This window comes from Peromyscus eremicus, chromosome 1, assembly GCF_949786415.1.
Source record: "Peromyscus eremicus chromosome 1, PerEre_H2_v1, whole genome shotgun sequence".
Classification (NCBI taxonomy): Eukaryota; Metazoa; Chordata; class Mammalia; order Rodentia; family Cricetidae; genus Peromyscus; species Peromyscus eremicus.
The window spans coordinates 55193923-55219145 of record NC_081416.1 but is presented as its reverse complement, the minus strand read 5'-3'; the positions used below and the strand labels follow the sequence as shown (position 1 = coordinate 55219145).

General features: G+C 45.2%; 1 protein-coding gene across 1 annotated transcript in view; it reads right to left on the bottom strand.

Moving 5' to 3' along the window:
• Nucleotides 1-25223, bottom strand: part of Pacs1 (phosphofurin acidic cluster sorting protein 1) — a 149914-nt gene that overhangs the window by 6195 nt on the left and 118496 nt on the right. The window contains exons 3-19 of the mRNA XM_059262992.1: nucleotides 23211-23300; nucleotides 22428-22553; nucleotides 18836-18980; nucleotides 18257-18348; nucleotides 18096-18176; nucleotides 15946-16005; nucleotides 14796-14956; nucleotides 14369-14462; nucleotides 9059-9139; nucleotides 5719-5834; nucleotides 5447-5582; nucleotides 4393-4497; nucleotides 3921-4027; nucleotides 2913-3067; nucleotides 2639-2749; nucleotides 2004-2106; nucleotides 1370-1412 (exon numbers count right to left, since the gene is read on the bottom strand). Coding sequence (XP_059118975.1) covers nucleotides 1370-1412; nucleotides 2004-2106; nucleotides 2639-2749; nucleotides 2913-3067; nucleotides 3921-4027; nucleotides 4393-4497; nucleotides 5447-5582; nucleotides 5719-5834; nucleotides 9059-9139; nucleotides 14369-14462; nucleotides 14796-14956; nucleotides 15946-16005; nucleotides 18096-18176; nucleotides 18257-18348; nucleotides 18836-18980; nucleotides 22428-22553; nucleotides 23211-23300 — 1806 coding nt within the window. The remainder of the gene's footprint in view (nucleotides 1-1369; nucleotides 1413-2003; nucleotides 2107-2638; nucleotides 2750-2912; nucleotides 3068-3920; nucleotides 4028-4392; nucleotides 4498-5446; nucleotides 5583-5718; nucleotides 5835-9058; nucleotides 9140-14368; nucleotides 14463-14795; nucleotides 14957-15945; nucleotides 16006-18095; nucleotides 18177-18256; nucleotides 18349-18835; nucleotides 18981-22427; nucleotides 22554-23210; nucleotides 23301-25223) is intronic.

Genomic DNA, 25223 nt, shown 5'->3' with positions numbered 1-25223 from the left:
CCAAGGGCTGGGCTGGGGCTGCTGCAGCAGAGACCATGTGCCTTTTTCATGTGGCTCCTGGAGGATGGGTCTAAAATTGACACTCTGGGGTTTCCTGGATACAGCTACCCTCTTCCTAGCTCTCCTGGCAGTTTGTGAGGCTGCTAGTTCATGTGGTTAATTCATTTTTTTTTCTTTTGAGATGCTGCAAATGGAACCCAGGGTCTTTTTTTTTTTTTTTTTCCTTCTTTAAGTCAGGGTTTCTCTGTGTAGCTCTGGCTGTTCTGGAACTCACTCTGCAGACTCAGGCTGGCCTCAAACTCAGAGATCTGCCTACGTCTGCCTCTCGAGTGCTGAGATTAAAGGTGTGTGACATCACCACCTGGTACAGAACCTAGGGTCTTATGCATGTGCTCTGTCACTGAGCTATGGCTGAAAACATTTTTTTTTTTAATGTCTCATTTGGTTCTCAGAGTCTAGTAACTGACAATTTATGTCCCCAGTTTCATGAAGGCAACAGTTACACTGCCAGCCTGGGTGGTAGCCAGGATTCTGAACTGCCATGAAGCTTTCCAAGGGCTGACTAGGTGTCTGGAAAGGCCAGAGTAAGCCTACTTATCTCCCCATTCAGGACATTCTTGGATGTCCTGCAATCAGGATGGGGACAGTTAAACCCAGGTCTGCTTAGCTCTTCCCCTGTAAAGGTTTTGAGATATCTTCAAGATTACAGGAGATAAAAGTCAACTCAGAAGGGAAATCAGAATGTCTTCTGAATGGAAACACAGTTTTTTTTTTTTTTTTTCAACCTCTGTAGGGTGCTCTGGCTCTTTGGAATTCCTAGGTTCCTGAGATCCAATCATTGCTAAATGAAAAAAACCAAAGGCATCCATGAGAGTCTTCCTTTATTTCAAGATCAAGTCACTTGAATTTTACTAACTCACTAATATAGACATCTGCATCAGGGAGGCTGTTCCTTGAAGTCATCCCTGTGAAGTAGCTGGTTCTGGACTTCTCAGAATGCCAATGTTTCACTATTCTGAGGCCACTTCCTCCTCTCTGAGTTGGGAGAAGCCACACTGTAGACTGGACTCCAGAGATACAAGACCCCAAGTTCAGGGCTTGTATAAGCCCTGATAAACAGGAGACACCAATAACTAATCTGGGGATAGTTCTTGATTAGGGAAAGGATGTCCCTCTGTAATTTTAGCATTTAGGAGGCTGAGGCAGGAGGATCACAAGTTCAAGGCCAGCCTTAGCTACAGAGATTCTGCTGCCTCTGCTTCCAGAGTTTTGGATTTAACAGCGTGTACTACCACATAAAGCCTTTTTTTGTATGAAAGGAAAGCAAGAAGGCTGGGAGGCTGGTTGGAGGAGGGGAGCAAGTACGTACACCAATGAAGGGAATAAACTTCTGATAGGAGTCTTCATCAGGGCTGTTGGGAAACAGGAAAGGTTTACAATTAGTGGGTTTGCAAGAGCGCTGGAGAAATAAGCTTCCCACACTGTGTCCTGCTCAATAGGGTCCAGAACACAAGGCTACAGCATCCTGTCACACTGCAGGGTGGCCACTCATTGAGGGCAGAGTGGAGAGCAGAAATAGAGGCAGAGAGCACACTGCAAACAACACTGCTCATACTTGCCAGCTGATTTCAATTACAAGGGAGGAAAATGACTGATGCCTATGCAGGTGAAGGCCCAGGCAAGGAGCAAGCAAGCTGCATGGAGGCTGTAAAAGACACGCATATTCTCTAGGTCCTCTATGACAGGAAGTGGAATTGTGGAAAAGGAAAATATGAAAAATGAAAGGACTCAAGGTAAATCTGTTTTTTTGTTTTTGTTTTTTTGAGACAGGGTTTTTCTGTGTAGCCATCCCTGGCTGTCCTAGAACTTGCTCTGTAGACCAGGCTGGCCTCGAACTCAGAGATCCACCTGCCTCTGCTCCTGAGTGCTGGGTCTAAATGTGTGTACCACCACTGCCCAGCTACCCAATCTGTTTTTAAGAAAACTCCTAATGTTAGACTTACAACTTATGCCTGCAGGTCAACATGGCTTCGGCCACAGGCAGCTGGTGCGTTGTGGCTGCTCCATTGACATACTGCATCACACGACCCACCACATCCAGTGGCTCTGCAGAAAAGCCAGGAGAGACATGTCCATTTCAGTGTGCAGCCCCATAGCCCTCAGAGAGGCCCTCCTAAGTCCTAAGCCAGGACCCTCAGAGCTGAGATGAAGAAAGGAATCTAAGATCCTCTTGGCCATGAATCAAGGGACTCATAAACCAAAGTACAGTCTTCCTTCCCTGACCTTAGCTGTACTCTGATGCATCACCAGTGGATGGGAAGGGCTACCTGCCGGTACAGTGTCACTCACTCAACAACAGACTTATCAGTGGCACTCCCTATTGCCGATTTCACAGCTACAAGCAGAGCTGGCCCCGGGACCAGCCATATGACCTTCTTGCTTTTAGATGCATGCAGAAGCTATCCCCAGGAGAGGGCCACACAGGGTACACCTCCATTAATGAATTACCGACTGGGAAAGGGGTAAGGCCAGGGTGTGAGAGCTACAGGAATGGGAAGAAGGTTGCTCCCCACCTTCTTCAGCTGCACTGGGGAACCAGAAGCCTCACTCCTTGGGGGTTTCTTTTAGGGACCCTTACCTGACACTGGGGGCTCTGAGCGACTGAACAGGTCTCTCCAGGCAGAATCAAGGAAGGTGCTGCTATATCTACTATCTACTGAGCCCAAGTATTTGGCCACTGGATGAGAACCTGGCAGAGGGAAAAATCATACAGAGTAAAGGGTTAGTGGGTAGAATAGGGGGAGCAGCTATCCCCAGCCAAGGTCCAGCCTTTAGTTTCCCTGACCAACTCCCATCCTGCTGCAGGAACCAGGTCTGCTAAGAGAAGTCTCCTGAATGCTGCCAGACTTTACCTAGGGGAATGATGAGGAAGCGCATGTAACCCAGCCAGTCCGGCGTTTTGCTGGCAAGGGACTTGACAAAGAACCGGAGAATGGAGCTCAGATAACTCTGGCTGCCGACAGCTGCCACCTTGACTGGCCTCGGCATGGATGAGTTGCAGTTGCAGCTGAGGAGAAAGAGGGTGTATACACACCATACTTAGGTCTCAGGATCCTGCTTAGGGCAGGCCTCACACTCTGACTTCATGCATTTCTAAAAGCCACAGGGGAAGCCTGCCAAGAAACAAAATGATACAGGGAGGCATCAAGCTATAGTGCTGCTCCAGAGGGTAGGTAGCTGTCTATGGACAAGGCTGAAGCTGAAAGGGACAAGTTGGAAGTGCTGCCTGTGGGGCCTAGAGTTAGCCTGGAATCTCCTTGCTCTGTCACATGGGAGGGGACACCAGGCCTCCCTCAGGTGGCCCTGGTGAGGGAAACACAGGATCCCCATTAAAAAAAACAGAATGTGGGCTGGAGAGATGGCTCATAAGTTAAGAGCACTGGCTTCTCTTCCAGAGTTCAATTCCCAGCAACCACATGGCGGCTCACAACCATCTATACTGAGATCTGGTGCCCTCTTCTGGCATTCAGGAATACATGCAGGCAGAACACCGTATACGTAATTAATAAATAAAAAAGATCATTAAAAAAACAAAACAAAACAAAAAACCCAGAATGTTACCATAAAGGGAAGGAATGTAAAATATTTTTAGAACCCTGGATTCTCCTCTTTGTCTTGGGTTTAAGAGAAAGATGAGGCAAGTCAAAGTGAGCCATGAGTCCAGGTTGTGGAGATGGAGGGCAGAAGGTTTAGCAGCTGATATTCTAGGGACATGGAGCACTACTGCTGACTCTGTCTCTAAGCACAAGTGGGAGCTGCAGCTTCCCAGCATGAGAGTATTTCCATTGCTAGAAGTCAGGGTGGGAAGATGAGGCAGAGGAACCACAAAACATTGTAAGAAAAAAAGCCAGAGCCCTTACTAGCGCTGAATCCTAGTGAGCAGGGCAGACAACACGGCCTGGACCTCCACTATTGAGCAGGTGCATACAACAGGCTTCCTCTGGTCTTGGAGCAGTTCAGCCACATACTGGAGGGGAGGAAAGCAGGGACACAGGTAAGTCACATCACTCCCCACAGATACCGAGAGGTCAGGCAAGGCCCAGACTGAACTGTAGAGCCCCAGTCCTCTGGCCAACACTGGGCAAAGGTGGTCAGGTTTCCTGGCTATGTGTAAGAAAAGAGCATAGCAGACCCCATGGAAACATGCTGATTATGAAATGGGGAGCAAAAAAGGTTCCAAATATCACCCATGTCTAGGCATCTCTGGAACCAATGTTTCACAAGGCAGATAGATGGCAGATGAAGTCACTCTTCTGTTTCCCTGGGTGCTGCTTCAAGTCACACACTGGGAGCATCTATAGACCCCATACCCCTTGACCCTCAATGCTCTACCTGGCCCTGCCAGTCTGTAGTGTTCACCAGGATGACATTTTCTGGGAGGGCTGCATCGGACACCAGGATCTGATTCAGCTGGTCATATACCACCTTTCTTGGAATCTGCAGAAACAAGTGTCGGTTGGACATTGTCCAGGAGGTGGGAGTAGATAGAACTCTTGGTTCAAGAGTAACTAAGGATTTGTGGAGACAGTCTCCCATTGATCAGACTAAAATGGAGATGAGAAGGAGGAACAACAGTGTCCTTGGAAAATACACTAACATACTAGAGCACAAAGTCACAGCAATGCTTGTTCTGGGGAGAGCCTGTGGGGCTGGGAAGCCATAGTTTCCCATGAAGGGCATGACTCCAGGATAGCAGGGTGGAGGAGTGAGAGCAGTAGCTGATGCTTGGAGAATGCAGCCAGGTCAATAGGGAGAAAAATGATGAGTGGCAGCAGGCACCATGTGGGGCCCACTGTCCCAGGGAACAAAGGTATTTCGGGAACAGCGATTAAACAGAAGGACAATACCTCACCCTAGGTGTCAGGCTATTCTAGTCTGAGGTTCATTTGCAGCTTTGTGATAGCATTGAATTTAGGAAGCTATACCACCATACCTTTGTCCTTCCACAATATTTACCAGAGAAATTTGGCTGCTGTGTAACTCTAGAAGAGTAACCAGCTTGGGTTACTTGCTGCCCTGGCTCTGATACCAGTGTCACAGTAAGGACTTACTCCCCAGGTCTGGTTTATGCTCACATTTTCTCCAGCTACCCTCAGGCTCAAGAGTAGGCTAAGAAGAGCTTGGAATAACCATGGCAGTTCACTGGCAGGGGAACAATGCCAGCAGTTCTTGTTCATGCCCCTGTTCACCATGACTCAACTGGAAACCAAATTCTACATTAGCTGAGGATAACAAATGTGGTAGACTTCTCTAACTTAAGTATCTCAGAAAAACCTTGGAGTCCTAACACTTCCAACATCCCTCCTTCCTCTCCACTCAGTTGTCTAAGAAACAAACAGTCTGAAATCCAAGAGAGGTTGTGATCTTGCCAGGAACCCAAGATTACCTGTGTGCTGTGGCCCAGGTCAGGAGAACGTTCACTGTCAGAGCTGTTGGTCCTCTCACTTAGGGGCTTGGAGAGCTGCCGCTCCTTCAGGGGAGTGCTCCTCTTCTGCCTGGGTGTGTGTGTCCCTTCCACCTTGCTGATGGCAGTAGGGAGGGGGTTAATAGCCCTTCCAACACCAAAGTCCCATCAGCCCAACCCCTTCTTCCCACCAGTAATTGGTACTGAGTATGGCTGCAGGTCTTTGTTGCCTGCTTCCTTCGTCTCTGGAGTACCTGGGGGAGGCAGAGCCCTGCAGATCCGTTTTGCTGGACTTCATAGGAGTTTTGACTTTTTCTGGTACAACTAAACTTGTGCTCACATCTCCAAACATGTCTTGGTCAGTGATTTCCTGCCATAAGAAAGGTGACAAAGAATGTGACCTCTTACTTGATGACTGTGCAGGAGACTCTCCTCAGAGCCCTACTAGAATCAATCTTCACTTCGAGGATCACCATTTTCCTGGAAGCATGTGAGTGGGAGCACACTGTTCTAATATTCTTATCACAGCCTAAAAGGAAATGTTTAACTATTGTTCCCATTGTTCTGGACACCGTGTGCTCCTATCCACCTTTGTCCTCCAGGCCTATGAACGGTGTGTCAGCACAAGCAGGACCCACTGATGACAATCCATCTGTAGGTTGTTGGAGGGACTTGTATCCCTTTTGCTTTTCATTAGGGCAGGGCCTGTGGTTCCAAGGTTCTTGTATACATTTCTCACCTTGGTCAAAGTGCCTTAAATCGCCACTTCCTTCTCATCTGGAATGCTGCTCCTGTCCACCCCACCTTCCTTGACTCTTTCAGATCCATCTCTTCCTCCCATCCTCTGGGTTCAGAACTTTGCCTTCCTTCCTTCAGCAGTCCTGCCTGCTCACACCAGGATGTGACTCGAACTGCACAACAGCTCCGCCCTGCTTAGGTGAGCCTTTGAATCCTTCCCAGACCCCTGGTAAGTCAACCCTCAACCCCTTACCTCCGGAAGTACTGCTCTCCACATATGTCAGAACCTGCTCATCTACTTGCATCTGCCTGCCTACCTACCCTTCATTTTTTTTTTTTTTTTAAATTCTTTGTGGGTTTCACATCATGCATCCTGATCCCATGATCCCATCTATCTCCCTCTCCCTTAATATCTGTCCTCCCCACTTGCAACCTCTCCCCCAAACAAAACAAAATTCAAAAGCAACAAAACATAAAACAAAACCAGAAGCAACCAAACTAACATGCCTTTCAATTTTTTTTATTTTTTAATTTTCAAGACAGGGTTTCTCTGTGTAGCTTTGGTGCCTGTCCTGGAACTCCCTCTGTAGACCAGGCTGGCCTCGAACTCACAGAGATCGCTTGGCTCTGCCTCCTGAGTGCTGGGATCAAAGGCGTGCGCTGCCACTGCAGGCGCCCTTCAATTTTTTAAGCATTCATTCCTTGAGGAATAACTTTACAAAGTACTCAATCTAAAATATAAACTTTATTTAAGAATAAAAAAATTACCCAGCACTCAGGAGGCAGAGGCAGGTGGACCTCTGTGCGTTCGAGGCCAGCCTGGGCTACAGAGCGAGTTCCAGGAAAGGCACAAAGCCTTTCTCAAGAAACCCTGTTTCAAGGGAAAAAAAAAAAAAAAAAATTAGTTGGGTGGTGGTGATGCATGCCTTTAATCCCAGCACTTGGGAGGCAGAGGCAGGCAGTTCTCAGTGGTATGAGGCCAGCCTGGTCTTCAAAGCAAGTTCTAGGACAGCCAGGAATGCTACATGGAGAAACCCTGTCTCGAAAATAAAAAAAAAAAAAAAATAAAAAATAAAAAAATAAAAATAAAAATAAAAAAATAAAAAGAAGAAAAAAAATTGAGATTAAGTCATATGTCTCCTAGTCTGGCTCTGAACCCTTTGATCCTCCTGCCTCTAACTCCTGCATGCTGGAATAACAGCCACACACCATTACACCCAGTTTTATGTAGTGCCAGGGCTTTATGCATGCTAGGCAAGCACTCTATCAAACTGAGTTATATTCCTAGCTACAAACTTGAATTTGTATGTGCTGGGATGGAATTCAAGAGCTCAAACATACTAGAGAAGTCCATCCCCAGCCTGAACTGAATTTTAATGTAAATAGAGCCTCAGGGACCATTAGCTATATCAAGACAGAGCACTCTAGCACATCTGAACTACCACTTACCTCTTTCCAATCCCATAGCTATCAAGTATCCTGACTTCCACATGGATAAGGAAATCCTATGGCATGCATGCTTTGGGTATCTGCCTACTTTCCTGGACAATGAGTTAAGTAAGATTAAGTCTGAGATTTGGTTAGTCACTGGAGAGTCTGAATCAGGAAATGACATGATTGAAATTTTATCTTGGAAAGATCACACTGTATTGGCTGTGTATAGTATGGCAAGCAAGGGCAAGGAGGTAGGGGTTTATTTCAATTATTAGTGAACGAAGAAGTAATGGTACAATAGGGTTTTTTGTTTTGTTTTGTTTTGTTTGAGACAGGGTTTCTCTGTGTAACAGTCTTAGCTTGTCATGGAACCTCCATCTGTAGACCAGGCTGGCCCCAAACTCACAGAAATCCACCTGCCTCTGCCTCCCGAATGCTGGGATTAAAGGTATGCGCCACCACCACATGGCTTGCTTTATCATTTTCAACATGAGCAATGTAGTGGTTATTTACTAAAGGAAACATAAGCCTAAATACTCTTGGACTCAATTCAACCACTAGATGGTCTTTCCATGTGGCTCATGCCTCAGATGGCATTTTGTAAAGCTTCCTCTCCTTGCCATCCAGTGTCTAGTTCCCTGTCTCACTGGGTACATTTCCAGTGCAGCCAACTCAGAGGAGGAACCTTGATGGCATCTTTGTATTCTCTGTGTTCAGCATTAGCAGGTGCACAGTAAACAGTTAAAGGCTTATGTGATGGTGTCCAACTGATTCAATTCTACTTCATGGGGTTCTGACCTGCACTCCTAGGCAGTTCCAGTATCTCCTGGAAGGAGAAGTTGACCAGTGACCCTCAGAGACTTAACACCATGAGCTTCCTGAACATTGAGAAGGCAACAGAGATGGAGAAAGGGACAGCTTCCCAGGACAAGACACTGGATATTGTCTTTCAGAAGGAAATGAGGGTGACAGTGGGAAATACAAACTAGCACTTGGTCAGTTCTATTTAGGGCAGAATGGACACATCTCTGGATTACTAATCTGGGGGAGGACCTGGTCTCAAGGATAGGTTCCATTCCATGGGTAAAGATTTCAGGGGAAAGAAATACAACATTCACAAGCCCACAGATTAAGGCAAAATTTCCAAAGTGGTCCTCAACATCTTTCTAAAATGAATTAATCTGTTCCCTGCCCTCTTCCTGTGTGTGTATCTATTTTAAAACAGTATTTCATTATGCTGCCTTGGGCTGGCCTAGAACTCACTATGTAGACCAGGTTGACCTTAAACTCACAAAAATCCACCTGCCTCTGCCTGTGCCTCTTGATTAAAGGTGTGCACTGCTATACCTGGCTTTTCCCTGTATTTTTAAAGGTACAAAGATAATCTGAAACGATCAAAGCAGGAGACTAAAGTATACTTACTAGAGTGTCTGTTTCAGTTAAGCTGTCATCTTGGTTTTTAATCCAAGTAGATTTGACTTTTTCTAGAGCAGCCAATTCCATCTGAAAAAAAAGTAATAATAATTAATTATCCCTAATCCAAGTAACAAGCACTCTAACTTATTTTACTAGGTTCCCCAAGAAGCTTAACATACTTTCACTTCATCCTCAACCTCATACACCTTTAGGGCTTTCATCTTTTCAGAAGGGATGGCATGTTGTTTTTTCGTGTGTGTGTGTGTGTGTGTGTGTGTGTGTGTGTGTGTGTGTGTGTGTGTGTGTGTGTATGTGAAAATCGTGTGTGTGTGTGTGTGTGTGTGTGTGTGTGTGTGTGTGTGTGAGAAAACTAAGCCTCAGAAGGGTCGGCTTGTTTCAGGGAACCATTAAGTATGGATTGGAGATGGCTCATTGAGTACTTGCTGCTCTTGCAGAGAACCTGGGTTTAATCTAGCAACCATATCAGGTAGTTCACAACTGCCTATAACTCCTGTTCAAGGGTATCCAATACCTCTTCAAGCCTTCTTGGCACTCACACTCAAATGCATATTCTCGAATGCACACATAATTAAAAATAAGTATTTAAAAAATCATTAAGTAAATGATACACAGGGGTATAGAACCAGAAACTCTATTCTTTTTTTTTTTTTCCCCTTAAGACGGTTTATTTGTGTAGCCAGCCCTGGCTGTTCTGGCTGTTGCTCTGTAGACTAAGCTGACTTCAAAACTCAGAGATCCAACTGCCTCTGCCTCCTGAGTGCTGGGATAAAAGGTGTGTGCTACCATGCATGGCTCAGAGCCAGAAATTCTGACTCCCAGTTATGTAGGGCAAAGGGGCTTAATTTTAGGTGGTTTTCTGTTGAATCCGTAAAATTCTAACTTTTTTTTTTTTTTTTTTTTTGAGACAGGGTTTCTCTGTGAAACAGTCCTGGCTGTCCTGGAACTCACTATGTAGACCAGGCTGGCCTTGAAATCACAGAGATCTGCCTGCCTCTGTCTCCTGAGTGCTGGGATTGAAAGTGTACGCTACCACTGCCTGGCAAATTCTAACATTTTTGCTTCAAAGGGACACATAGCACTGTCTGCTTGTCAGAGAAGGGAGAATCTCACAGTTCTGGACTTTCATTTTAAGACTAAAGACCTCAATGGTAGTTAAATGCTTTGCTTGGTAGAAGCATCCAGAAAACCTTCTAATAGTATATTAGGCAAAAGAGGTCCATGTGAAGCTATCAGGTGTGAATTAATTCTCTACTGTCTTATTAGCATTTCTCATAAATGTGAAGAGTTTATTAAGCAGACACAGATGCACAAGCAAGATTATTCATATTTGCTAATAATCTGGCCACACAAGCATCAAAGCTACAGTTATAGGTAACAGGGTACAGGTGTTAGCAAGATACTAGCCTCAGAATTTTTCTTCTAAGAAACCAAAGGAGGAAGAAAACATTCAGGATATCCCACTTAATCTCGACTACTCAAAGTCCTTTCTCTGTGTAAAATATATACAACTGGGAATGACAGGCTAATTAAGTTCAGGATGCTGCCGAGTAACCAACAAGGACTACAAAAGCAGCCTCACTATGGCTACACTCGAAGTCAGGGTTTCTTCACCTGCACTGACATTTAGGGCTGCATCGTCTGTGCACTGTAGGGTGGTTAGCAGCATTCTTGGCCTTGACTCTCTGGATGCTAGTAGCAGCCCTTCCTGTTGGGTTAAAATTTCTCCAATCAATGACAAATGTCTTCTGAGAGGCAAACCTTCTTTAGTGGAGTACCACTGCTCAAAACCATCTGAAAGACAAGTCTGACGTATCTGAGCTAGGCAGTGACCTCAGGGCCTAAAATGGCACAACCTGTGTAATGATTCATAGCCACACAGAACAGGCTGCCTCCAGACTGCACAGATAGTCTATTTACACAATGTTGTTGATGTCTAGAATCTCAGAAAAGTCTTGCTTGGTTGGACCTAGGGTAGAAGCTCACTCAGGGAGTGCAGCATAAATTTCCAATGGGTGGTTTTAAGTTAACACAACTTGTCAAACCCTGAAACAGCTACAGTGTTGTTTTCACGGCAGTGTGGCAGCATTTAGGGAGATCTATTTCCCCACCTCTACAGGAGCTGTATTAAGGCATGTGAAAAGAAACACAAACAAAATTCCTGACTCTTGAATCTTCTGTTCCTGCTCAAATAATATCTGAAGGACTGGGCTGGGGGAGTAGCTCAATGACCTTAGCATGTGCATATATGTTAAGTGAAGTACTAGTCTCTAACACCATTACTGACAGTGTGATGTAACTTCCAGCAGCAGGCAGTCTGGGCTGACTGTATCTTGGGCAGATGTCCTCCTGAAGCACTCACTATCAGGCTTTAACTCTTACTGGCATAGAAAATCAAATTATGTTGCTACTGTGTGTTCCAGTCTTGAGAAAATCCAACAACTGCCATAATTTATGTCAGCAGCAATCCTTTCTGGTTCTAATAACAAACTGAATTCTCTAAATAGTTGGTGCTTACAAGTGTAAGATTAAAAAAAAATTCACAGGGGTTGGGGATTTAGCTCAGTAGTAGAGCGCTTGCCTAGCAAGCGCAAGGCCCTGGGTTCGGTCCTCAGCTTAAAAAAAAAAAAGACAAAAAAAAAAACAAAAAAAAAAACACAAGTCTGAAGAATTGGCTGAGGGGTCAGGAGTACTTCTTGCTCTTGCAGAGGACCCAGGTTCAGTTCCTGATGCTCACACTGTGGCTCACAATAGTTTGTAACTCCAGTTCTAGGGGATCTTACACCCTCTTCTAACCTCTGTGGGCACCAGGCACACATGTGGTGCACATACATACACACTGACAAAATATTCATACACAAAATAAAATAAAATAAAGAAAGGAAAGAAAACTCCGTTAATGAGGTTAATGACATAGCTCACTGATAGCCTTCTTAGCATACACAAAGCCCTGGTTCTATCCCCTGTACAAGAAGAAAAATGAAAAAGTTAAAAAGGTGGGCATGGTGGCACACAACTTTAATCCCAGCACTCAGGATGCAAAGGCAAAAGATCTCTGTGAGTCCTAGGTCAGCCTGGTCTCCAGAGTGGGTTCTAAGACAGCCAGAGCTACACAGTGAGACTCTGTCTTGGAAAACAAAAACAAAACAAAGCCCTCTAAAAACCCCTAACAGTGCTTAGCAGCTGGGATGAGAAGCTTGTCTCAAGGTGAGACAAGATGCACAGAGAGCCCCTAGATCCAACAATCACACCTTTTCCTAATCACCAGAAGCACTCTGTCTTAAGAGCACGAGCACAGCCGTGTTCTACCATCTCAAAGTGCCTTCATACTAAAGGATTCCACAGCTCTACACCCACACCAAGACATATGGGCTTTTCAAAATAGAATCTCAGCAGGGGAACAAAGCAAGCCTGAGCTATGGCCAAGGGAATCAGAATTTGAAGGACTTGTGTATAAGACACTCATAGTCTATCAATTTTGGGACTCTAAAAGTGAAATGTGCTAAGGAATTGTACTTCTTGTAGGTCCATCAGTCAGGACACACCTCACTAAAGACTGACCCACAGGATCTCACAGCATTTCCACATGGCCTTTACAGCATGTGCTTTCCATGTAGGCTTTGCAGATGAGGAAACAGCCTTGAGAAGAAGCAAGTCAGTGGGAAGATGGAGTCAAGATACACCCTGGAAAACCCACCCTTCACAGTTGAGGACATTTTGTTTCCTTGTTTGTTTGAGCTAGGGTCTTGTAGACCAGGCTGGCCTCGAACTCACAGAGATTAGCCTGCCTCTGTCTCCTGAGTGCTAGGATTAAAGGCATGCGCTACCATGCCAGGCTTGTTTGTTTTTGTCAAATCAAGGGCCCATCAAACTAATTGCACAGCCAACTTCTGTCAAAGCTGAAACACTTTTTTCCCTTCATACAAAAAAGCTCCTCTTGCTGATTTAGTAGTCATGAGCATTTACTGAACACTTAGTGTATGCCATCATCTCCGCTTACTGTTTCATGGCCATTGGCTTGGCTAACACCTTACTTATACTTTGTGACAGCAGCACATTGCTCCTCATTCGCAGAACACTGCGAATGTGTGGCCCTCCCTTATGCAGGTCCTGAGTGTCCTCCCACAGAGTTCCTTGAAGTGACTCTAGTGGTCAATCACTTATCCACATGGACAGAGGCCTTCTGTAGGATCATCTGGTAGCTCTCTGGGGGCAAAAGCTGTTGAGTCATACCCCAATGCTGCAGCACACTAAATGCTGCCTCCTTGGCTCCAGATCACCACAAACATTTGTAAAAGGTGCTGGGATGTGGATTTGCAAGTAGCAGGCTGAAGCTTCTCCATAGGGTAATTTTTAATATGGGCCATGGTTTTCCTTCTTTCACTTCCTTACTAGGAACTGTGCTACAGTTCTTGGTGGGGTTGGTTGCCAGTTGCTCTATAATAATGAAGAGAGATAAGTTGGGAGACAGCCCCACCTAGTGGGAGAAGGGAGACAGGCTGCTGAGATACCCAAGAAGAGGGCACACAAAGGACAGGAGCCTGGCCAGCTACAGACTGCTTTTCAGCAGATGGGAGTGCCTGGCACCTTCAGCTCATCTCCTCAAAGCTAATAGTCATTGCAGGGTAAGATGTGTATTCTCCCCTGTGAACAAATGACTATGCCTCATTTGATGCCAAGGCAGCAAGAACTGGAGAACTTGAGCTTCTCTCATCAGCAGGGAAACATGGCCTTAATACAACACCATAGCTCTGTTCTGAAACTATACATGGTGACTGCTTGCCTTTAGTTATGGACAAAGGTATGAGCAGCTTCTTCTCCAGCTCTGAGGAAGGCTTGGCATCCACAGACTCCTACCTATGACCAGCTGCTGGGAGCCACAACAGATAACACTCCTGCTTAGCAGGCCAATAGAAACCTGCTCAGTAAACTGTACATTCTTCCAAAGTACTGTTCTCCCCTGAGTTCTCCATCCAGCAAAGCCTCCTTACTGTCTCCTGGACAGATTACCTCTGTCCTTTTATATCTGTTCTATTTGTAGCCTGAAGGCAGAATCACTACCCCCTGGCCAAATGGCATGCTTTATGTCCTATACTCTCAGCTACCTCACAGAGGGGAGGGTTCTGAGGCAGGGAGAACAGTGGAGCAGAATGAAAGAATTTACTCTTGGACTGCTAGGCTCCCAGCCAGGGCTCAGAGGAGCAAGGCTGGAGCCACACTCAGAGAAGCAGAGGGCCCAGAGTGAGAACCAATACAGCAGTTCCCTCTCCCACCCCTTTTCACCATCGGTGTGCTCACAGGGCTGGTGGTGTCTTTTCCGAGGCTGCCCTTGCTGTTGAGGCTGCCAATCTCCGTCTGCGAGCTGGACTGTGACATCCCCTCAAAGAAGGGCCTGCAGCAAAGAAGCACAGCTCGAGTCAGAGGCGACCGCAGCTCAGAAAAGCAGTTCACAAGGCCTGACCGGAGCCAGTGCTCAAGGCAGATCAACAGTGGAGGCTTTGAGGACACTGGTTAGGTAGGATACTATGATGGAGTTGGTCAAGGGATTTCCAGAGATTCCTGTCAGGACTTTTGTCAGTTAGAATCTCCACCAGGAGAATGAGAAGCTTGGAGACAATGAAAAGCCACGATTCCCTGAATGAGGTATGAGAGAGGATGCAAGGGACATCATGATGGAGGGAAAAGGGAGCCTCGGAGGCAGCCTAGGAGGAGCTGTGGGCCTCACTTGAGCTTGGGCTTTGGGGTGCTGAGGATGCTCTCTGTTTCCTCCATTTCAGGGCCACTGTCGCTGGGGTTGTACATCTCTAGACTGTCGTAGAGTTCATCCAGGTCCTCTTCCACTTCCCGAATCTGCTCCCGTGACACATGTTCTAGCCCAAAGCCTACCTGCGAGCAAAATAAAGATCTATGAATCTGGGGCTCTTTTTATTAACATTTGTGGTTAGATGAACAACTCCTGTTTCCTAGGCCCCCTGTCAACTGGCACTCTCGGTATTCCTTCTAGAGGGACATGCCAGAGTCATGGTAGAGTAACCTTTGTGTCCTTTCTTTCCTTCCTGGTTTTTTGTTTTTCGAGACAGGGTTTCTCTGTGTAGCCCTGGCTGTCCTGGAACTCATTCTGTACACCAGGCTGGCCTCAAACTCAGAGATGTATCTGCCTCTGCCTCCCTTCCGAGTGCTAGGATTAAAGGCATTTGTCACACCACCGCCTGGCTCTTTGTGTCCTTTCTATGGTCTGACTCTTTTCCCTCTCAGCTACTATCAGTATCCATACCAGGGCTGGCACCAGAAGGAAGAGATGTGCTTATGTACCTCTCAAGGAATCACACAAGAAAACCCAGGTCTGGTAGGCTAGTCCATCTTCTGCTCTGTCCTTCAAATTCAGGTACAAGCTGCCTTTCTTTGCAGCCCACAGTGGGACAAAGACTCTTTCTCAACATTTTCTATCTTTATTAATTTTAGTTTACTCAGAAGCCGGTGTGAATGAAGCCAGGACCTCCAGGGCCTAAGGGATTTCTATCAAGAGCTGATCAATGAGGACATATCACACTCAGGCTATTGCTCACTGTAGCTCCTCTTGGGATACAAGGAAAAATTAAACAACAGCTAGATTTGTCATGACTGCCCTATACCAGAGAACTGAGTATTAACTAATGATTGGCCATGACTGTGCTAAGTGTTTCTAAATACATGAAATTGCACTCTTCATGGGAAGCCTTTATTTTCTCTTCCATAAGCGGAATGCTCCTCTCCAGCTGCCTTCTCTCCTGGGGCTCTGGTACATATGCAAGTGGGTAGGAATCATGACTCCATAACCCTGATGCCTAGTGGCTACACAGGACCTAGGTATGAAACTGGAAGTAAGGAGGTCGTACCTCATCGGAAACTTTGAATCGTTTCAGGAGGGCCACAAACTTCTGTTTGATGTTAGGTTGCTGTGGGGACAAAATATACAAATTATTCTCAAGTAACATCTACTTGTGGTCAATTAAAGAGAGTCTGTCAGGAGCTTATTCTCACAAGGAACAGGAGAAGAAAAATAGCTGACAGCTATAGTAGCTGCATTTGCACTGAAAACCTCTCTAGAAAGACAGGCAAATGCTGATGTAGCTCCCAGGGCCCTGGGCAGCTCAATTGGGATCTCATGTCCCAAGGCCTCCACTGTACACCAGTGATTTCTAGAGATGCAGTTCTAGCCCATCTTCTGCTCTGTCCAGCAGATTCAGGAACCAGTTGGTGAGAGTCCTGTACCGCCATGCTCCATGCTCAACATCTCAGAATGGCATTTGCCCTCTTCTTGCACAACCATCTTAGGTAGCAGCATCACCAACCCACCTGATTACCAAGCCTACTCCTGGAGTCTTTCTACCTTTGTCCCCTCAGCCTGCAATGGACACTGCCAGATGAGGCCATTTTTTTTCCTTTGTGTCATGACTGTCCCTATGCAAAACTCTGCCTTATGGCATCTACTCACTCTGCTGTGTCATAGTTACTTGTTGAGATGAGTCTACATTTCCAGACACTAGAATTCACTGATGGCCCAGCCTAGGCTCCCTATCCCTGTCTCTTGTTCTGCTTTAGGCACCAGGCTTAGTTTGTGGTCACACATATTTCTGGCCTGAATAATATGGGCACTTAAGAATGAGAGTAGAGGGAAAAGCATGACCAGCAAGAAAGAAACCCAAGTTCATATTGACAGAACAAGGTCATCATTGAGAACAAAGTGTTCTTGGTGGGGAAAGAAAAATGTACATGGACAGCAGGAAACACAAAATAAAGGACCATCACCAAATGTCCAGAAACACAACTGGAAAGTGCCTACAGCTTCCGATAATGCCTCTGGGAGATGGATATTATCACTGATCTCTGGTTATACACTGGGCGATGCTATGGAAAAGGACATAGGAAAGGGGACTTAGGAGGACCAGGAGGCATCCTCTGGGGAGAAAACAGGGCCTTATGATCACAGAGCAGGAAAGATAAAGGTCCAGAAGAAGAAACAGTAACTGGAAGGGTCCTACAGCTGTTTTCCTTCTCAGAGTTTAAAGGAGGAAGGGTTGGATTCTGGGGACCTGTCCTCCCTACAGTGCTAGAAAACCTGGGAAAAAGGGAGGAGCAGTTCGTATGCTCCTGAGCCACTGGACAAAGGAGGAACTATGGTTGTAGTCCTGAGGGCTTTCTCTTGAGTCTCATGAACTCTGACTGCAGAGGTTGAGAGTGTTATTTTGTGGTAGGAGGCCAGGCTGGGAAACACCTGAGAAATTAATTTGGCCTTGATTTCACCCTGAATGAGAAGAAAACCCCACTTTTGGGGTATGAGTTCCTAGACTGGCCCTGCACTTGAAAAAAACAGAATGAAATTTTTTTTTCTTCCTAGAAGCTTTTGGTACTTCTGACCCTTTTATTCTGTGGAGTACGGGGGCTCCTGGATCAGCCAGAGGTTGCTGAAGAGCTCAGGTTTTACTTTCTTAGTCCAGGACTCCAAGGGTCTTTTAATATGGGCTCAAGAAATCTTAGTTAGGAGGCATAATTCAAGCACTGTCGACTCAAGGTACAGATCCAAGGTTAAGAATGGTATCTAATGTAATTAATTGAATCTTATCAAACCCAGAGTTTCTGCAGTTCTCAAGTACTAGTTCAAGACAGCAATATTCTTAGAGAGCTGGCTTCACTCTGCAGTGGATAGTGTATCACTTGAAGCAAAAATCTAGCGAGGGAAAGTCTAAGGCACTGTACTCTCTAAAGAAATATTTAGATTGTTTTAAGATCTAGAAAAAAGGTTATAGCCTTCTTTCTATTCTGCATAATCTATAGCTTACAACATCCTGTGTACCACAGGGGTTCTTAACATGCTGATTCTTAGTGGGTGGTAGGAGGGGTTCTGAGGATGTATCAGAATATTAAGAGTGTGAGCCCAAGTAGACAGCATTCAAAAATCCCACAGGGTCCTAATGTACCACTCACTCCCCATCTACTTTAGACCAAGTATCTGAGCTGGGCCAGGCCTTAGACCTGGGTGGCTCACCCTAGTGATGGCTGAGGTTGAGGTCAGTTTCCTTCGAGTCTTCTTTACTTTCCGAAGATCCTCATCTTCATAGAATAGGTCCTGAGTGGGCAGGAAACAGAATGAGCTGGGAAATTCAAGGAACCTCTCACACACTGTATAGAACAGCCATAGGACGTTACCTGCCCATGCAATGGGTCATCACTGCCTTCCTGCTCTGAGGAGAAGCTTTCTTCCTCTTCTTCAGAGTAGTTGTCAATATCTGGGGAGCGATCTAGAACAAACACCCTAGTAAGAACCTTGATCTAAGTGACTTTCAAGGGCAGGAATCAATTGGGTTGGAGAGGGAAGGGCCACATGGAGGGTCATGGCCACATATCACTTTCAAGGATCTCTACGCTTCTCTTGCCTGGGCACATTTCACGTATGTTTTACTCAGCTTTCCCAGGATGGGGGTCAGTGCACTGGCTCCTTTGTCTTCTATAGTGTCTGCAGACACTGCATATGTATTTTAAAAAATTATTTAAAAGTTAATTTATTTTATGCATATGAGTGTTTTGCATCACATGCATATACATGCACCACATGTGTGCCTGATGCCCTTGGGTGTCAAAAGAGAGTGTCAGATCCCCAGGAACTAGAATTATGGATGGTTGTAAGCCACCATGTGGATGCTCGGAGTCAAATCCAGATCCTCTGGAAAAGCAACAAGTGCTCTAAACCACTTAGCCATCTCTCCAGCCCCACTGTTTACATCTTACCAGACAGCTTAGACTTGATTCCTTCATGGTCAATGGGCTGGCTGGATAAAGAGTAGATTTTTATTTCTGCCACAGGCACAGAGACATCCTTCACGTTGCTGTGCAGGCCAAGCACCAAAGCACCCTCATTAGGGTGTTGCATCACCTGTGAGCAAAGCATATAGGACAAACACCTTATCCAGTGCCAGGGTTGTCACTATCATAAACCATATGACATGCAAGCCAATGGCAATGGCATTCTGTTCATGTATTTTCCTTCTCACTTCCAAATCTATGCCTACTGCCTTTCCTACTGCTTTCAAGGGCTTACTTTAAAAACTATCTCCAGAGGCTAGAGATGGTTCAGCAGTTGAGAGTGTCTGTAGCTCTTGTAGAGGACCCAAGTTCTGTTCCCAGCACCCATGTTGGGTGGCTTACAACCACCTGTAAATCTAGCTCCATGTGATCAAACACTCTCTTCTGGCTTCCTTAGATACCTGCACTCATGTGTACATACTGTAACATCCCCCCCATATACATAATTTAAAAATAATAATAAATCTTAAAAAGAAAAAAAATCTCCCAGTTGCTTCTATCTAAGCCATTAGTTCTACTGAACCTGGCAATTTAAAACACCACCACCACCACCACCAAGCTCTCTATTGCTAAAAGTGCCAGCTGCTAATCAGGGTCATATGTTTAAAGACAACAATTGAGGCCTGAAGTTGAAAATGATTGCTAATCTATAGAGTTCCATATTAAATTAAGTCCTTCGCATGGATACTAGCTTTTGAGTCTGGGTAAGGCCAGGCCTAAATGCATGGCTGGTGAGCTGTCTGGCAATGAGAATAAAAGCGTCAGAAAACAGGAAAATGGCAGGGCTTGACCCAGTTGGAAGAGTGGGATGATGCTGTTAATTCCTCCCCACAGTCCCTTATCCTCATATAAAACCTCAAGAGGACAAGAAATTGGGTTGGGGGATTTAGCTCAGTGGTAGAGCGCTTGCCTAGCAAGCACAAGGCCCTGGGTTTGGTCCGGAGGGTGGGGGGTGGGGGGTGGAGATTGGGTTGGGAAAAGACACATACACACTACCAGGACCATAACATTTTTCCTATTTCACTTAGTATTATTTTTTGAGACAAGTTCTCTCTACCTATCCCTGGCTGTCCAGGAACTCACTATATATAGACCAGGCTGGTCTCTGACTCACAGAGATCCGCCTGCCTCTGTCTCTTGAGTGCTGGGATTAAAGGTAAGCACCACCACACCCATTGTATTTCACTTACTAAGGTACAGAAATAATTTAAAAAGCTGTCTTGTGGCCTCTTTTTTCTTTCTCTTTGGCTGGCACACAGGAGTACTGTGCAAGTGAGCAGAAATATTGAGGAAAATGGGGGCCTCATTTCTTGCTGTTGGAGAAAGGAATTTGAAAGGATGAAAGGAGGAAATGCAAAATCAGGCCCTGTGCTATTGGGTTGGAACTGAAGTAACCACTGTGTGCTCTGGGTGGGATAGCTATGTACAAACAGTAAATGGTCATGGTGTCTGTGTGTAGATGAGGGCATGTGTGTTCATGTACACACACTTCCTAGTTTCCTAGTTCTGCTGAAAGACAGCAGAAGTTATCCCTGTTGGGGACATGAGCACTGCTAGTACCCTCATCTGATTTTTTTTTTTTTTTTTTTAAATCCCGAGACAGGGTCTCACTATGTAGTTCTGGCTGTCCTGGAACTCATAGGTAGAACAGTCCTGCCTTGAAATCACAGAGATCCACCTGCCTTTCTGCTTTTTCCTCTTGAGTGCTGGATTAAAGGCATGTGCTACCACATCACACTCAACACCTATCTGATTTTTAAAGTACTATTCTCCACTAGAACACCCCAGAAGCCTCAGAAAATCAGCTCATTGGAGGACTGGGTCAGGGCAAGGACAAAATAAGCTTGAGCTATTTTGTACCAGAAAGTAAGACGGCCTATATAGAAGGGTCTTATCAAAAAGGACACAGAAGACAGCTTGGAAGGACTCTTACTGGCCAAACTGGAGCATAAAAAAATTTAACCCCATCAAATAAAACAAGAATCCACAGTCCATAATAGATACAAATAAGAGGATCAGATGGTAAGTGGAGGAAGAAAGGAATACTCTATCAACTGACTAATACAGAAGGGATGGCTAGACTAGAAATTCAGTTTGACAGGCACCAAAATAGTAACTAATTCAGCTCAAAATCATTAATAGGCAGGATAGGCAGGGATTAGGGAAATGTCTCAGTGGGTAAAATGTTTGCCATGTAAGTGTTAGAATATACGTTTGGATCCTCAGAACTCATGTAAAGACAGATGCAATATTTTTTTGTTTGTTTTTTGTTTTTGTTTTTGTTTTTGGAGACAGGGTTTCTCTGTGTAGCTTTGCGCCTTTCCTGGACCTCTGTAGTCCAGGCAGACCTCGAACTCACAGAGATCTGCCTGCCTCTGCTTCCCAAGTGCTGGGATTAAAGGTACGTGCCACCACCACCCAGCTGCAATAGTTTTACAGTAGCATGCTTCTGCAATCCTAGTGCCCCTAACTGTCAAATTGATCAGGAGAAAATGAAAACAAAAACAAACCAAAATCCCAGCTGGCAGTGATAGCACATGCCTTTAATCCCAGAACTCGGGAGGCAGAAGCAGGTAGATCTCTGTGAGTTCAAGGCCAGCCTGGTCTATAAAGTCAGTTCTAGGACAGCCAAAGCTACATAGAGAAACTCTGTCTCAAAAAACCAAAAACCACAAACAAAAACAAATAAACCCCACAAAACAATAGCCACAATATACAGAGAGACTATATAACCATAGTAATATGTTATCAAGTTAAGTATTTTGGTGAATTTGGCATATGGGAATTTTTTACGTTATTCTTACTAAAACTAACTTTAAAATATATACATACATATATATTAAAGTTAGAGCTGGCCCTGGTGATGCACCTCCAGTACCAGTTACATGGGATGCTAGAGTAAGAGGATCACTTGAGTCTAGGAGTTTGGGCCTAGCCTGGGCAACATAGCAAGACCTAGCTTAAAAGAAAAAGGGAGCTAGAGCAACAGCTTAGTGGTTAAGAGCACATGTTCTTAACCAGACTTGGGTATGATTCCCAGAACCCACATGGTGGTTCATAACCATTCATAATTCTAGTTCTAGGAGGCACATGATTCAGACATATATTTGAGCAAAACACTAATACACATAAAATTAGATAAATAAATCATTTTTTGGTTTTTCAAGACAAGGTTTTTCTGTGTAGCTCTGGCTGTCCTGGAACTCGCTCTATAGACCAGAATGGCCCCGAACTCACAGAGATCTGCTTGCCTCTGCCTCCTGAGTGCTGGGAATAAAGGCGTGCACATCACCACCCATCTAAGAGAAATAAATCTTAAAAATAAAATGAAGATAAAAAAGTTAAAAGAAAAAAACTTTTGTGTAAGAGAAATTGATAAAGCCAGTTATAGACTGAATTTCCAACAAAATAATTAATGTATAAAGAAAAAAGAAATACCTGCCTGCAGGCTGGGGAAATCATTTGTTGGGTGACAATAGATTTAGAGGCCTGAAGTCTAAGACTGTATTCTGCTCACCTCTGCCATGTTGATGAGTCCCACAGCCAAGGTTTTATAGCCCAAGATAGTCCGGTTCTTGTACCGCTTCCTCCTTTGCAACATGATCTGCAGTTTGTTGGCATCTCGCTTAAGGAAATGAGGGTACTGAAGAGGAAAACAGTCCAGACGGTTAATCAGCAACCAGGACCTTGGTGGTTCAGGTCCTGCTAGAGGACTGCGATGCAGTTTCTCTTGCTTGTAAGAGTGATTGGTCAGAATAAGAAAAACAAAGCAAAACAAAACAGAGGGGCTGGTTCTGCTGGGTACTGGTAGGGTCTACCTAGGCTTACAAACACCTCTTTCTCTGCCATCTGGCCAGGTGTTTTCTCCATGTGGTTCAACACAGGGTCATGAGGATTATGATGAGAGAGATGCTCTAAGAGGGATGAAGAGAGAAGGATGGATACAACCATGTGATAGACGTGAGCTCTCCTCTTATTGATTCAGATCAGTAAGGAGAGGGGAAAGGCTAAGTGTGAGAATGAGGCTCCATGGGTAGCTGCTAATCATATACCACCAGGTAAGGGGGACTGGGTCTTAGCACTCTGCTCAGCAGCATATCCAGTACACCCTACTTGAGCTGGCTCAGGGACTGCTCAGGCCTTCTAAGTTAGCCATCAGCTCCTAGGTGACTTTTGTTTTTTCCTACTGAAGCTGAGCTCTGGCTGTTTTCAGAGGAAAAAAATGCCCAAATTTCAAGACTATTTGAGGACTAGACTGTTGTAGCATGTTAGAAAACTTAAAGATTTAGAAAATTCTGACCTGAAGGGAGAAGGTTAACTGGAGTTCTGTTTCCACCAGGCCACTCGCTGGAAGGATGATCTCATTGGAGCGAAGAATCCTTTTTGAACCCTGAAACCAAGAAAAACTTCTGTCAAAATGGTGTCACTAAAAGATGAGACCAAAAGAAGGACTACTGTGCTATAACCCATTCATCAGCCTTTATAAGTGCCTCCCCCCAGGCCTCCTACCACTTTTTCTGCTAGGCTTATTTGGCAAATTATAGTTATTTTATTTTTATTTATTGTTACTTTTTGTGATGCTAAGTATTGAAATAATGGCTTTGCATGTGCCAGGCAAGGACCCTATCACTGATCTATGCTCTTAGCCCTTAAGACTGTTTTAAATCTAACTGTACCAGATGAAGATGTATAGAAACATAATTCAGCTAGGTGAGCTGACTAAATTTATGGCCTCCATCTTAAGTGGGGTAAGTAACATTGCCTAGGAACCATGTCATAATGTCTCAAGTACACTCTCTGTAACCTCTGTTCTTAGAGGATGTACCATGCCTTCCCAGTTCCCTGACATCTGAACCCTAGGAACCATGTCATAATGTCTCAAGTACACTCTCTGTAACCTCTGTTCTTAGAGGATGTACCATGCCTTCCCAGTTCCCTGACATCTGAACCCTAGGAACCATGTCATAATGTCTCAAGTACACTCTCTGTAACCTCTGTTCTTAGAGGATGTACCATGCCTTCCCAGTTCCCTGACATCTGAACCCTAGGAACCATGTCATAATGTCTCAAGTACACTCTCTGTAACCTCTGTTCTTAGAGGATGTACCATGCCTTCCCAGTTCCCTGACATCTGAACCCTAGGAACCATGTCATAATGTCTCAAGTACACTCTCTGTAACCTCTGTTCTTAGAGGATGTACCATGCCTTCCCAGTCCCCAACATCTGAACCCTAACATTTCTCTAATGCTGCTAACCTTGCTTCTCTTCACTGAGGAAGCTGGAACAGCTCCCACCTCATAAACCTGCCACCAAACCCCTGTCCTCACATACCCTCCCTCCCTTCTGTCACAACCACCCATGTTCCCATCCAAAGTTGAGGGAGCACCCCACTCAGGGACTAACCTCCTTCTTTCTCACCGACTTGAAGCCTCCTTCTCACATAATCCACTTTACTCACCGTCCTAGATCACCCTCATAAACAATTACACTATTATTTCCAACAAAGCAAACAAAACCCCTCCTGGCCTCACAGGTGCATCTTTTCACAGTGGACTTCTTTTCTTGAGTCCCCTATTCTCATTTCTCTTAATGCATTTCAGCAGCCCTCTGTCACCTTCACTCCATCAAACTACCACTGGCAAGATGGGTAACTCTCTCTTGATGAGTCTGATGGCCCAGGTCCCTTCTTGTCCTTTCTCCAGCTTTTAACAGGGCATCATCTGCTGTTTCCCAGAACATCACAGTCTTGGGATTCCCTGATGCTGGAGGAACTCTCGTTCTGAGTCCTTCCAGACTTCCTGGCAATGGAGGGTCTGAGGCATCTGTCCACAGCTGGGTTCTATTTGTATTTACTCCCTTTATTCCAGTTGTTTCAGTCAGCCTTGTAGTTATTTTTTTCCCCAGCCCTCTTTCCAGAGCCTGGCACTCATGTCTCCACCGTTTCCTCAGTATCTCCTTCTAGATGTTTCACTGGCACCTCACACATAACAAAATAAATAAATAAACAAACAAACAAACAAACAAACAAACAAACCGAATTCCAGGTTTCCCCGGAATCTGCTCTACCCGTCTTCCCCTTCTCACCGAACAGGAGGAGATTCCCTCTATCAGCTTGCTGGAGTCATCTCAGCCGACCCCACCTCTCACCCAAGCCATCACCATTACAGGAAGTGCCTACTGTCTAGCACTCCTGATTTCCCACTTTCAGTCCTGGAACAGCTCTCACAAGGAACAAGAGCCGGGGTGCTGTGGGATGTATGGCAAATGTGTTGCTTATTAATCAATAAAACACTGATTGGCCGTTGGCTAGGC